A 15863-nucleotide genomic window follows, 5' to 3' on the forward strand; every position below is an offset into this window, starting at 1 on the left:
TTTTTCAAAAATAGCAGACCTACAAGCTCGTAGCGCGCCACTCGGTGGCGCGCTATGAGCTTGTAGATCTGCTATTTTTCAATAGCTAAAGCATAACATAATGCTAACACCAAAAGGGGTTCCCACCAAAAATGGGTTAACCATTTAAACCTTATTTACGTATTTATTTACTAATAGGGACAACCAGCCCAAAGGCACAGCAATGTGATGTGTTGTGAGCTTATAGATCTGATACATATACAAACATCACTTTGTATTATCAGTCATTGAATTGAATACGTAATGCTGCAGCTGTACATTTTAAATGAATTAAACTGCCATTTATGTTATGTTACAAAGAACTTAAGTGAAGAAGCACAATCGTCCGTTGCTAGGCTCAATCAAAACAAGTCGGGAGAACTGTTCCAAATCCCTTAAATAGTAAAGCACTGACACTTTTACATCCACTGTTCTGAGGTTAGGGCCAATGCACTAAATGGTGCATTTATATAGCTCCTTTTATCCAAGGCGCTTTACATAGATTGTGCATTACATTCACACACACATTCATACACCGATGACGGCGGAAACCATGCAAGGCACAAACCAACACATCAGGAGCAATTTGGGGTTCAGTGTCTTGCTCAAGGACACTTCGACACTAACTCTGGGGGAGCCCGGGTTCGAACAGGCAACCTTGCGGTTACCATCCAGCCACTCTACCCCTGAGCCACCACCGCACTCTCCACAGTAATACTGCACTAATACTGTAATACAGTACTATAGGCCCATCCACCACAAAATAAATCTAAATAGCCGAGCCGATCTACCAGCCTGTGAGCTTGTGCTGGGACAGCAAGGTTAAAGTGGTAAAGTCAAATCTGACGTAGCCAGGATACCCATCGTGTGTACAAAGTAGTATAAACATAAATAGCACAGATTTTCCTAGAAATGAAAGAATACAGTACATGATGTACAAAACTGTGCAAATGAGGCGGCACGCACACACACACGCAAGCGCAAGCACACGCACGCACGCACGCACGCACGCACGCACGCACGCACGCACGCACGCACGCACGCACGCACGCACGCACGCACGCACGCACGCACGCTCACACACACACACACACACACACACACACACACACACACACACACACACACACACACACACACACACACACACACACACACACACACACAGAAAGAGAGAATGCCATTTATTCTTGTGGTTCTTACATCAAGGTTAAATAAAACATGAAAGAAAATGAGATGTCAGCTGTCAGTGAGCTATCAGTCTCCATTCTACATGTTATATTTCATGTCCAGAATAAAATAAAATAAACTCCAAAATGCACGTACACAGTGCAATCTCCTTTAACTCAGAAGAGTGTACAAAGGTTATTTTATTGCATAGTGCAATGGGTGCAAACCCTCTTTGTGAGTGCAGACTGTTATTTTGTACATAGAGTGTAGTGTTTCCCTGCAAACACTTCACGGAGCCAGGAGAGCTATAACGAGCTCTCGTTGCGTATTGGCAAAGCACAGCATGTTGTCATAGTGGAGGAGAGCTTCATACTGTTTACAAGTGTTCCTGCACATGGGAAAAAATAAAGGAGGGTGCAGGCGGCGCGATAGTGAACGTGATTTATGCCGCAGGCTGTTGATTTCTGGGAAAGTGGCTCAGGAGCCTGAACGTGTTGTGTGGAGTACAAAGACAGATGGCCGCACGGTGCGCCGACGCCCCTCTGACGCTCCACGCACAACAAGAAATCCATTTATGAGATGGGACTCTTGTCTGTAATGCCACTAATGTGGGTCTGACGAGGAACATTGGAGCTGAGTGCCTGCAGCACGCGGGGGCTGTCACTGTATGGCTCCTAAAAGGATTTCTGAAGGCCCAGATGTGCCATCCACCGAATTTGTTTATCCCCATGGGGGCCATTAAAAGGTTACCTTGTCAGATATCATACCAACCAACATCCTTTATGTACACGACAGGAGTGGTCCGACCAACATACTGTCTGCGTAGCGGCAGTATAGCTACAGCCGTTGCTTTTGACTGTCATTGAAACACGCTGCTTGGATCTTATACGAATCTGGTGTCTCGAATCTGGTGTCAGTGTCTAGATCAAAACTGCTTAATACACAGGAAATGGGCATTTAGACTAAGAACCTGCCAATTTAAATAATCAGGAACAAATACTGATCACTACACAACTTAAAACCTACCCCCTTTTTGAAACTAGCTCCTTGCCACTTGCCCTACACACTTCCACTTGGTTTGAGCATAGATATATAAATCATAGAGACGGCACTGGATGGGATGGGAATCCCAGGGCCATCTCTATTATTTATATATTTATATGATTAGGTGATGTAATGATGATGTAAAACAAACGGTGCAAACACAAACATTAAACGCCATTAACAATAAAGAGACAATATGACGTAGTGAGGCACATTATGTTATGACGTACATTTTCCCTTCATTGTCAATGGCGTTTACAAAACAAACATTGAACTAAAGACCTAGTTCATTAAGATCTACAAGTTCATAGCGCGGCACCGAGTGCCGCGCTATGAACTTGTAGGTCTGCTATTTTTGAAAGATCGTGAAAATGTGGCACAAATCTTTGAATATATATTCTTTCAGAGCCAAAGTTTTTAACTCAAATCTTTGCTTCTGAGGGGTTCCTGGAACAACATATTTTCAGATGGGGGTCGGCGGCCAATTACATATTACATATTTTTGGGGGTCCATGACATGAAAATGTTTGAGAACGACATGGGTTTTTCAGAAAAATCTCAGGATTTAGAAGACATTTGTAGAATCGTTCCCAGGCCAAAATGAGGGTCACATTGAAGAGAGGAATTAACAAGGGGTGAAACATAAGCCATTCTGCCGCATACGGTATGTAAAAAAAAAACGCACATGCAACCTTTACAGGCAGCGTGCTAACATTGACCTGCATTGATTTTCGGAGGTACCACCAGACACAACAGCCAGTCAGTCCTCCTTCCTCCGTCTGTCCTAGGGAACAATAGGGGATCAATAACAGCCGTCTGGAGGTGGGGCAGCTGCTGCACTGTCTCTGTGCCGAGCGAGTTGCGTGATCAATTCCCATATCTCTCCCGCCACAGACAGGGTTCAGCGGAGGAGGGCCCGGTGCCCAAGAGACGAGACCCTGTGAGTCATCATCGGCACACACAGGATCATAACCGTGTGTTCTCCTTGAGATATGTATTAACCCACTTAGACTGGAGGACCATTCTACAAATGTCTTCTAAATCCTGACAAGTGTTCTGAAAAACCCTATGTTTCCATGTCAGTTGTTCTCAAACATTTTCATGTCAAGGAAGCACATATTTGAGTTAAAAATGTTCGCTCTGAAAGAATATACATTTAAAGATTTGCGCCACATTTTCACGATTTTTCTAAAATAGCAGACCTACAAGCTCGTAGCGTGGCACTCGGTGGTGTGCTATGAGCTTGTAGATCTGTATAACATAATGCTTAAAACACCAAAGGGGGTTCCCGTTCAGAATGGATTAATCACATTGTAGATTAAATCTGTACTTTACTCTCCACCTGTCCTTTCCCTGGTGCTATTACCTTGTTCTGAACGCCCCCCCAGGGGGTCAAAGGCATCCCCACGGTTGTCCTAAAAAGGGTTCTGTGTTTTGCAGAGGATAGACTTATTTCACGTGCATCACACATTTCCCATACATCATTTATTTATTTTTAATCTTTATTCTTTTTTTTTTTTTTTAAAGATATTTTTTGTCTTTTTCTGCCTTTATTGATAGGTTGAAAGTAGGCTGACAGGAAATGGGGAGAGAGATGGGGGAAGACATGCGGCAAAGGCCGTCGGGATCGGGAGTCGAACCCGTGGCACACCGTCAGGCTGGCTTAGCAGCCTAGGGGCTCCATTTTCGTCACCGTTTTATCCCTAAACTTCTTTGCCTTTTTTTACTATTTTGCTAAACATTTTTGAATAGTTAAAATGGCCAGTCTACAAGCTCACAACGCGAGGCGAAGAAGTTTAGGGTTAAGGGGTTTAGCGGTCACGAAAACGGTTGAGCTAACCGTCCGGGCCCATCCCTCCATTTTTGAGGGGCACTAGCCCCTCCTATATTCAGCTATAGTGTAGATTTCCGTCTTACACAAACATTAAATCCTCATTGACAATGAATGGGTGATGTACGATGATAAGAGCGCCGCTCACTTCACACGGGTTGTGATTTTTCTTCTGACAAGATAAGATTTTAAACAAGACAAATTGCGGAATTTAGTTTAACATTTTGTCTCTGTAGGGTGGAAACCTCATAGGCTATGTCCAAAACTGTTACTTTTCAGGATTCACATTCAAAAAGGTAGCAGATGGAAAAGCTCATTGATTGTAAAGAGGAAACTTGCATAATGGTTTTTGCCTGATTAGACTTTAGTTTGAGTATAAGGCCACGTTGACACAGATCATAAACTGATGAAATGATAAACATCACCGTGCGTGCGTGCGTGCGTGCGTGCGTGCGTGCGTGGTTGGGTAAACTTAGCAGAGCAGATAAAACCAATCCTAAAAAGCTCCTGGCAGCTGAATGAAGCAGCCCAAAGGCTGTCTGTCATGGCATGACGTTCAAGCACTGGCTGCTCTTTGGGTCCATTGGCTTTGTTCATGTCCTGGTTTCACAGCGCTTTCATCTCCCTCCCTCCCTGCCTCTCCCACCAGAGGTGCCCGGGTAATTACTACTGACACACAGAGGAAGAGACACATCTGAAACCTTCCAACGCTATAAACACAAATCAGTCATGTACAATCCTCTCTGTCTGTGCATTCATCTGGCTCACTGTTGGATGACTTTGCTTTTTTTCGTTTGTCCTTCCTTAGCCCACTATATGCTGTTGAAAGCTGGTCTAAAGGATCCCATGTGATTTGGGTATACAATGAAATGTGGCTATTCAATAAAGCACTGCGATGTCAGTATTATTATAGTTTGAATTTTAACATTTGCATATTAGGTTATAGAAGAGTCAAGGACATTAGCTCGCTTCCTTCCCCCAATGCTGAATATTATGTTTTATCCTTAAGTCTTAGTGACAGAATTAAACATGAAATGAAATGATTACTATATTTACCCAGGGTATCTGGGCTAAGCTCAAGAACTTGTTTCCAGCCAGGCCCTGCTCATAGAACATTTCATCGTAGTGGTTCAATGCCTTGTTCAAGGGCACTTCAGCGGTGGTAATTTTTAACGTGTCGGACCGCTGATTCGAACTGGCGACCTTCCGGTATCAAGACCGCTCCGCAATCCGTTCGGCCACTGCTGCCACATGAAAACATCACAATGAACTAGTGCACCTTTTGGATAATTCGGGTATTTCAATCATTTCCAAAATGTCCAAATTAGCAAACAATATCCGATCTTCAAGTTGATCAGCTATTTTCATTATTTGTCATATAGGGCTAAGCTAAACAACAGAATTTCCTATGATTATAAACAATAAAGCACTGTAAGTGAAGGTTTTTTTTTTTACTAATCATCAAATTACCCCATTTGTACCACAAAGTAGTACAATATGTTACCACAAAATATAACTTGAACTGATACTTAACCACTTAAACCCCATACGGTGGCGCTCATGGCTCCATACTAGTGTATTTTCTGTATTCTGTTAATGTGGGGAAAGCTTTTGCCTATCAACAAGCTCACCACGCAACGCTGGATGCTGGAGTTTAAGTGGTTAAGCGGTTTTTCGGATTTGTAGCAGCGTTTCTCCATCGGTTTTCCGAAAAACGCGTCCAGTGTGCAACCACCTTAATTGTAATTTGTGGTCCTGTAACCATTGGGTTACTTTTCAATAGTTTGCAGTAACATTCCAGCCACTGGTAATGTGTGGTATTTTGTGGGGGTATATTCTTGGTAACATTTAGGATACTTGGGCGGTAGGTAAATAAACTGTGTCAAATCAAGGAATTATTCTCAATCACAAAATCATCTTGCAGGGCCTGTGGACATTGGCTGGGGAACTCTCATTAAGATTAACAGTGGGTCGGGACGCTGGACCCATTTGTGAGTCACACATAATAAAACATAATAATTGTATACATTTTAAAACAAACCAAGTTTTGGGCCTCGATCAACGTGAAAGGTTTGTGTACTAAAGGATATGATCGAATATCTGTATTGAAAGGATCTGTTTATATTAAAGGTCTCATGTCATGAGACCTTTAAATAACAATAGTGCAGTTGTACATTGTTGAGCTCAATCACCTGTCATTGATAAAGACACACATTGCTTGCACATTGCCATGCAAACGGGGTGCGTGCCATGTTTCTTCCCAGGGCATCCCGTTCACATTGTCTAATTACCTTGTTTCCTTGTTTTCATTTATTGTTTTATTGTTTTGCCTCAACCCGACTCGGACTGCGCTTGAAGACCTATAATCCATCATAACATCACAGTTGCATCACCTCACATGTCTGGGCACAGAATCAACACAACAGCTGGCATGTCAGACAGTGCTGTTATCATGAGATAAAAGGCCTGTTTTAGAACTCGTACGCCCGCGTTGCTTAGGCTTTCTATATTGAAAATTACTTTTTTTTCCAGTGAAGTATCACAAAGTAGGAATCCTGGATTCCTCGTTGGTGTATACTAGGCTCCCAACTGTTTTCATTGTACACTAAGGGCTATTGCGCCACCCCTTAACCCTTATCCCTAAACTAATTTGCCATTTTTTACTATTTAAAGAAAAACTTTTAAAATAGTTCAAATAGCCGATCTACAAGCTCACAATGTCTCGATGTAGATCGGCTAGTTGAACTATTTTAAAATGTTTTTCAAAATAGTAAAAAATGGCAAATATGTTTAGGGATAAGGGATAAGGGTGGTGCAAGATGGAGCCCTTAAATATCTTTGGTGAAAACAGTCGACCTACAAGCTTTGTGTCCCAGCACGACACGCTGTGAGCTTGTAGATGTGCTATTTTTCCGAATGTTCAGCCCCATAGGGACACTAGAGCGGTTCTAACGTGGCTTTAGAAGCCTCCAGGCTCCAGATGCGCTGACACCTCCTCCGCTACTGCTCTAGAATGAACTGTTGAACTCCAGATGAGGCCTGCCGCCTGACTCGTTGTCCTATTAGGGGTCAAGGTACGTGAGGTCACCATCGTGCCCCTGTCCTTCGGAGCGATGAGACATGACTGAGGCAATTTGTGGACACTGAGTTCCCCCGATTCGAGGGGGGGTGGGGGGGGGGGGGGGGTGGGGGGAGGGGCTGGGGGAACGAGTTGACAAGCGTCATGATGGCTTGGCCAGTAGACTGTGTACGGAAGCTGTCATATGTGGTAAACTGTAATGTAATGTCATATGTGGTAAACTGTCGTATGTGGTAAACTGCCAGCCCACACTAAATGAGAAAAAGACACTGTAACTCAGGGAGTTTCTGACTGGCCTGTCAGCTGTCGTGTACAGTACACAGGCTGCACACACACACACACACACACACACACACACACACACACACGCTATTTACTAAACCCTATAGCGTAGACTGCTCATAAAAACGGCAAGAAATTGGAACAAAATAACATAATACAACAACAAAAATTGTTTCTTATATTATGGTAAAAAAGGCCTATCCTTGGACGGTAACAGATTATTGTAAACTTTTTATTGTGTTAAAACAATGACTATATGTTTGTGTATTATGCAGAATTAACAATTGGTTTTGTTGTATTATTATTAAGATAGACATCCTGCGTCCCCCTATTTTAGGCAGGTCACGCAGCAGGTGAAAATGTTCACAATGTTGTCAAATGTAACGCTAACACTATAGCAGGGTTAAACATTCCTTGCTATTACTTCTGTTGTTCTCAATTAATAATGATTATATAAATAATGAATAATGTGCAGGTCTGAATATTGGAGACATTCCAGACATTCCAGCAACCTACAGTGTGAGTTACTTGTTAAATGAGAGATCTTGGTCCAGTCAACCCAACCCTAAAACCCCCAGATACAGTGGGCTGGTCTTAGCCACAGCTACTGCATCTGTTCCACAGATCTCATTAAACCAGCCCATATCCAGACTTGGACACTGCTGACAATCCCCTTTATTTATGTGGATGGAACAATGGTTGAGTGGCTGGATTGACAAACCACACTGTAAAAATAGCCATGTTAACAAGTATCTTTGTACTTTAAGCCTGCATTGAATCTTAAAATTCTATTTTACTTAAGACAAGTGGAAAAAACTACCAGGGGTGAGAAGTTTTGTCTTTTTGAAAGGCACTCAACAGTTTTTGCAAATCCATTACTTTGAATCTAATAGAGTGATTTTTGAGTGGTGTAAACCACTCCTACAACTGGCTTTTTTGAGTGGTGTAAACCACTCCTACAACTGGCTTTTGTGTGCATAAAAAAATGAGCATGGTTGTTATGTTCAAAATAATTTCTGACGTAATTAAATCACACCCGGGTGAACTGGATGACCGTAGCAACCATGCTCATTTTCTCTGCACAAAAAAAGCCAGTTGTGAAATCACATCCAGGTGTGATTTCATTACGTCAGATCAGAGCTGATCAGGCTATATAATACCTTACCTTATATAATACCTCACATCGGACAAAAACTCCAGCTGAATCAACTTCATGGTCACAAATCATCACATCAGAAGATGACCCTAATAGACGAGACGCAAGACAAAGTTTTGTTCAACACCAAGAGAATATTAGATCACGGCTGCTCTTTGCCGAGACAGACCCTCCTGACCAGACCCGAAGACGACCCTACCAGAATCAGACCTGAAGGCCATTCATTCTACGCAAGACAAAGTCTTGTTCAACACCAAGAGAATATTAGATCACGGCTGCTCTTTACCAAGACAGACCCTCCTGATCAGACCCCAGCCAGACCCTCCTGACCAGACCACAGCTCATAGCTGATTAGGCTATATAATATCTTACGTTATATAATACCGTACACCAGACAAACACCCCAGCTGAATCAACTGCATGGTCACAGATCATTTTCAAGGAAAAGAACATCAGAAGACGATACTTTCCATTCACATAAAATGAAACAACATAAAATTGACGACCCAACATAAATCAGAAGACGACCCTACCAGAATCAGACCTGAAGGCCATTCAGTCTTTGAGACCCTTGAATCCAAAGATTAAAGATTAAAAGACTTCTTTGGTCTTTCTTTTTCTACTCTTCTTATTGAATTTCGTAATCGCATTATATCGAAATGCTTGATCATGCTATATAAAACCTTACACCACTCAGTTCACACGGGTGTGATTCTTTCATCAACAAGTGGATCTTGAAAATTACAGCATGGCTCTGCAGGACTATAGCAGTGGTGGAAAAAAGTATTCAAATGTTTTACCTAAGTTAAAGTATCAATGCAATGTAGAAACAGTAAAAGTGCAAAAGTATCAGTATCAAAATATACTTAAAGTACAGAAATACTCATTATGCAGAATGTCCCATTTCACACGTTTTCAAATGTATACAAAATATCAATTTTCATCATCATAGTTTTTGAAAATAGCTGATCTACAACAGGGGTTCTCAACATTTTTGGCCGGGGACCCCCGGAAATGCTTTGGCAATATCTCGGGACCCCCGCCCCCTCCCGACCCCCAATATAAATTGACTGCTACAATAACCTTAACCCATTTTGGGCGGGAACCCCTTTTGGTGTTTTAAGCATTATGTTATAATTTAGCTAATGAAAAATAGCAGATCTACAAGCTCGTAGCGCGCCACCGCTTGAAAAACCGTGAAAAAAAAAAGTTTTTTTTTTTTTTTTTTTTGAAAATAATTTGGGGACCCCCTAAAATAATTTGGCGACCCCCCGAGGGGTCGCGACCCACGGGTTGAGAACCCCTGATCTACAAGATGTACAGTAGATGAGCTATTTTCAAATGGTCAAAATGTATGGCTTACGTGGGTAATGTATGTATTGTAATAATAATCCAAATCTACAAAGTAGCTAGTAACTAAAGTTTTCAAATGATTGTAGTGGAGTAAAAGTATATTTTCCTCTGAGTGGAGTAGAAGTAAAAGTACTACAAATTGAAAATACTCTAGTAAAGTAAAATTCCTCAAAATTGTACTTACAGTAGGTACAGTATTTGAGGAAATGTACTTGAACCCACTGATTGCAGTCTAAAAGAGGTCCGACTGTCAGGACTCTGTGTCTGCTGTCTGTGTCTGAAGCTAATATCGCAAACCGCTGTACTGTTCAGCACCACATTTCTTGTGCACACGTCACTTAGCTGCCAGTAGGCCACAGAAGTAGCTCCACTATTATATGTATATTTTCATGTCCGGACAAAAACAAGACTTTATGCCGGCCCTCGTGTGATATTTGTGTCAATGTACATGGACAGCTGAGCTGAGCGGATGGACAAAATATGCCACCAGTGGCCTGGAGTGTGAGATAAAAAACGGAAGGGTGCAGCAGGGTCCACTGACAAACAAATACACAGCATCTTGTGTAATGGAATTAGAATGTCCTCAATCTCCATGACAAACACGGTCTCCTGGGACTAGGAAGTGATTCTCTTCTAGGAATGGAGAGACAGACTGAATGATTAGCAACAAGGAGATCTCTCCATGCATCAGCTTAGGAGTAATTCAGACTGCTGTGATTTTTCTCTGCTTAATTTATGCGCTATTGTACGATGAAGACAGTCACTGAAAACAGCTGATATGTAACTGTAAGCTCACAACGCGTCACATCCACGAGATACGTTGTAAGTTTGTAGATCTTTGCTGAGGGCAAACACAGACACCGAGAGGGTGGTGAATAAATGATAAAAGAAAATGTCAGCAGATACTTAGCTATTATTCATATACTATATAGTATTCTGTAGAAGCAGCTATTATTCATATACTATATAGTATTCTGTAGAAGCAGCTATTCATATACTATATAGTATTCTGTAGAAGCAGCTATTATTCATATACTATATAGTATTCTGTAGAAGCAGCTATTATTCATATACTATATAGTATTCTGTAGAAGCAAGTTGTATCCAACAAGCCCCTACTTCAAGTCTGCTTTAGATTCATGATTTAAGAGGGTTTATTTGTCACTAACTCTGCTAGTGTGCAGTCAAATGTATGACATATGGTCCTCAGACTGAAGTTAAGTTTCTGAACCTTTGTTGGGTATATAAAAACAAAACCAGATAACTAAGTAATACTTAAAAAAAGTTTTTTTTTTTTTTTTTTTTGAAAATAATTTGGGGACCCCCTAAAATAATTTGGCGACCCCCCGAGGGGTCGCGACCCACGGGTTGAGAACCCCTGATCTACAAGATGTACAGTAGATGAGCTATTTTCAAATGGTCAAAATGTATGGCTTACGTGGGTAATGTATGTATTGTAATAATAATCCAAATCTACAAAGTAGCTAGTAACTAAAGTTTTCAAATGATTGTAGTGGAGTAAAAGTATATTTTCCTCTGAGTGGAGTAGAAGTAAAAGTACTACAAATTGAAAATACTCTAGTAAAGTAAAATTCCTCAAAATTGTACTTACAGTAGGTACAGTATTTGAGGAAATGTACTTGAACCCACTGATTGCAGTCTAAAAGAGGTCCGACTGTCAGGACTCTGTGTCTGCTGTCTGTGTCTGAAGCTAATATCGCAAACCGCTGTACTGTTCAGCACCACATTTCTTGTGCACACGTCACTTAGCTGCCAGTAGGCCACAGAAGTAGCTCCACTATTATATGTATATTTTCATGTCCGGACAAAAACAAGACTTTATGCCGGCCCTCGTGTGATATTTGTGTCAATGTACATGGACAGCTGAGCTGAGCGGATGGACAAAATATGCCACCAGTGGCCTGGAGTGTGAGATAAAAAACGGAAGGGTGCAGCAGGGTCCACTGACAAACAAATACACAGCATCTTGTGTAATGGAATTAGAATGTCCTCAATCTCCATGACAAACACGGTCTCCTGGGACTAGGAAGTGATTCTCTTCTAGGAATGGAGAGACAGACTGAATGATTAGCAACAAGGAGATCTCTCCATGCATCAGCTTAGGAGTAATTCAGACTGCTGTGATTTTTCTCTGCTTAATTTATGCGCTATTGTACGATGAAGACAGTCACTGAAAACAGCTGATATGTAACTGTAAGCTCACAACGCGTCACATCCACGAGATACGTTGTAAGTTTGTAGATCTTTGCTGAGGGCAAACACAGACACCGAGAGGGTGGTGAATAAATGATAAAAGAAAATGTCAGCAGATACTTAGCTATTATTCATATACTATATAGTATTCTGTAGAAGCAGCTATTATTCATATACTATATAGTATTCTGTAGAAGCAGCTATTCATATACTATATAGTATTCTGTAGAAGCAGCTATTATTCATATACTATATAGTATTCTGTAGAAGCAGCTGTTGTCCAACAAGCCCCTACTTCAAGTCTGCTTTAGATTCATGATTTAAGAGGGTTTATTTGTCACTAACTCTGCTAGTGTGCAGTCAAATGTATGACATATGGTCCTCAGACTGAAGTTAAGTTTCTGAACCTTTGTTGGGTATATAAAAACAAAACCAGATAACTAAGTAATGCCTAATACAAGCAGCAATAACAATAGTCATAAAGTGAAGAGTGTATCAAGTTTGTAAAGTGTGCATCAAGAGTCTAAAATATTATTTGTGTGCAAAAACAGTATCAATATACACACACACGCACACGCACACGCACACACACACTTTAATTTGAATTTTGAATCCACAAATTACAATTAATTTAGCAGGGAAACAAATGTAACAGGGTTGGAGTGCATGGGTCCCTAAGGCCCTGTACACAGATATCAGACAAACATGCTCTGTGCTGTCCGTGTTTTATGGCCGCCTCAATGCTTTTCCAATGGAAGTCACGTGGTTTGACCAAACAGTTGTGTTTGATTGCCCCCCTCCCCCCATCACACACAACTGTTTGGTCAAACCACGTGACTTCCATTGGAAAAGCATTGAGGCGGCCATAAAACACGGACAGCACAGAGCATGTTCGTCTGATATGTGTGTACAGGGCCTAAGGATACACATAGCACCTTCTCCACAACACAGACAAAATGCCAGAGCAATATTTGGCAAGTTGTTTGGCTTTGCTCTTTGTCATGTCAGCTATTGTTAGGCCACACATGGTCAGTTTATGTACATGGCCCAGGCTTCCAAATATCAGTATTATATGTAGAATCTACATCATTCTGTACCCAAGGTTTGTTATGATTCTAAGTAATGGTTGATACTTATTATATAATAATAATATAATTACAATATATATATAATATGATAATGCCTGGTCAAAGACACAGCTCACCTCCAGAATGAGGACCTCCTTGTGACTGTTGTCAACAAAAACAGCTATTGTTAGATGGGTGAGAGTAGTTTCCACTACTGCACGCACGCACGCGCGCACACACACGCACACGCACACGCACACGCGCACGCACAACCCAAAAAGTAACAAAAAATGGTGTCTTTTGTGAACAGGTTATTTTCAGGTTGAAGACAAATTCAGCTCTGTAGGCTTCTGCCCGGATGGGCTGTTGGCCGGGCCGGGAGGCCTGCATGGCGTTGTGCTGTTGTCATGCTGTTTATCTGCCCGGATCTTCTCCGATAAACACTTCACCCTGACTGGATATGAATAGTTTCCATAATAACTGTCAGGAAATCCAGGATCCAGACACACACACACACACACACACACACCGAGGGGTTTAGCGCACTTGTGTTTTCAATTTGATTTCAGGCGAAGACGACAAAGACCGTGGTGAACATCATGAGGACGAGGAAGATCTTGATCATGAGCCAGCGGTTGGATGTGACCGACTGGAAGTATTTGAGAATCTCCTTGTGTCCTGCCTCCACGTTCAGCTGGGTGTCCTCCACGTTAGTGTCAAGTCTTATGAGGGTCTCCTCTTGCTCCGCGACAATATGCGCCAGCTGCTGGAATATGGCCCCCAGTTCCACCACGGTAGTCTCAAGGTTCTGCGTCTCAATGGTGTCTAAACGGCTCTTGATGTCCGAGTCCTGCTTGTCGACTAGCTGGAGCTGCATCGGGCCTCCATAGGACTCCATGTCGACCGTGACATGTCCCGCAGCCTTGCTCTCGTCCTGCATCAACAACAGTGGGCATTTGGCGTCGAGAGAGTTGGAAACGGGAGGCTGGCTCCACGAGATAGAAGGATCTGAGGCCGCTGTGGAATTCAAGTGCTCTCTCCTGCTGCGCAACTGCTTCAAGTTCTCCATTCTGACGTCGCGGACAGTCTTGAAATCGTTGGTCATCGAGGCCAGTTTGGACTGTAACGAGAGCACAATGGCGCTAGAGTGGGTCTGTACGTGTCTACCGTCCAGGGTGCCGCGCGACCTCACCAGGTCCTGTAGCTGGGCTATCTGTTTATTTAGACTGCTGATGTCTTGTGCGATGATGTATGTCAATGTCTCAAACTCCCCACCCCTGTCGTCAAATAGAGATGTTGCCTTGTCATCGAATAAAGCCTTTCTCTCTGCCAGAATGGTGAGCTTCTCCAATTTGACAAATGTATTGCTCAAATCTTTACCGATTCTCTTAGATGTGACTGTAAACTCACTGCATTGCCTGTGGGAGCCGAGTGCTGGTTTACTGGGGTGTAAATGGGTTGTCCCATTCTGTCTAGCCTGAAGAGATTTACAGGCCGACTGGAACTCAATCATCCGGTCGCGACAGGTCATCATGATGGGGCTGAAATGTAAAATCAACTCAAAGAAAGGGGGGAGGATGTCTAGGACCAGTACGGTCCGTAGGGCATCAGGCGAGAACTTGGGATAGTTTCGAGTGACAGGCCACAAGAGTTGAGGTATGCGTGAATGACCCTAATCCGTTCCGAGAGGGTGCTGTCAAAGAGACGTGTAAAATAAAGAAGAATCTGAGACTGCGACTCTTTATCTACTGTGACAGGGATGCTCTTGTGATGTCACAATGACTCAGCCATATCCGTAATACGGAGTCCAATATTGCGAACGAAGTGATTGCGAACGAAGTGAGCACTAACTATAGAAGCTGGCCAAAACTGTCTGAAATTGGAACGATGTGTGTGTGTGTGTGTGTGTGTGTGTGTGTGTGTGTGTGTGTGTGTGTGTGTGTGTGTGTGTGTGTGTGTGTGTGTGTGTGTGTGTGTGTCAGACTGCCACAACACTTCGTTCGCTCCCCGCGTTTACACGTCTTACTTGTAATGTAGCTTCCAGTATTGTGAGTAGCAACAATGGTGCTCATAACTGCATGATAGCCTTTTTAACAGCCGCCCCCAGACTTCTTGTTTGGGTTATCAGTTATGCAATATACAATATGCGTTGTCAGAGTAACTCGCTGGCCCATCTGTCTGTCTGTGTACTTTTAATGTCCATATATGGAGATGTCTGTATCTGTCTGTCTGTCTGTAGCCCCTTTATGCCCATATATAGACATTTCTGTATCGTCTGTCTGTGTCACATTTATGCCCATATATGGGGTTCCATGTCAGCCTGTCAGGCATGCCCAAAGAATGCTATCTGTCTGTCCCCTATATATGCCCATATAACAACAGCAGACCATACTAGAGGTTCGGGCAGCTATGTGTCCCTCACACCTAAGTCAGTCCACCGATCAGACTGATATACCCATATATGGGAGTCAGTGCTTGTCCACAGTTTATGCCCATATATGGAGATCCCCGATGTCATCAGTATAAGCCCTGAATGCCCATATATGGGAATGCCCCTTTTTATGCCCATATATGGTGATCCTTCATGTCATCAGTATATGCCCATAGCATATCGTTGCTGTCGGGAGGAAACCTCATGGTTTTCCTGAA

General features: G+C 42.5%; 1 protein-coding gene across 1 annotated transcript; it reads right to left on the minus strand.

Moving 5' to 3' along the window:
• Positions 1-13779: 13779 nt before the first annotated feature.
• Positions 13780-14745, minus strand: LOC306930806 (syntaxin-5-like; the record flags this gene model as incomplete). The annotated part of the gene is made up of 1 exon (XM_079511901.1): positions 13780-14745. The coding sequence occupies one exon, from the start codon at positions 14743-14745 to the stop codon at positions 13780-13782; it is 966 nt and encodes a 321-aa protein (XP_079368027.1).
• Positions 14746-15863: the final 1118 nt, after the last annotated feature.

Source organism: Electrona antarctica (assembly GCF_951216825.1).
Source record: "Electrona antarctica genome assembly, chromosome: 10".
In the NCBI taxonomy this organism is placed as follows: domain Eukaryota; kingdom Metazoa; phylum Chordata; class Actinopteri; order Myctophiformes; family Myctophidae; genus Electrona; species Electrona antarctica.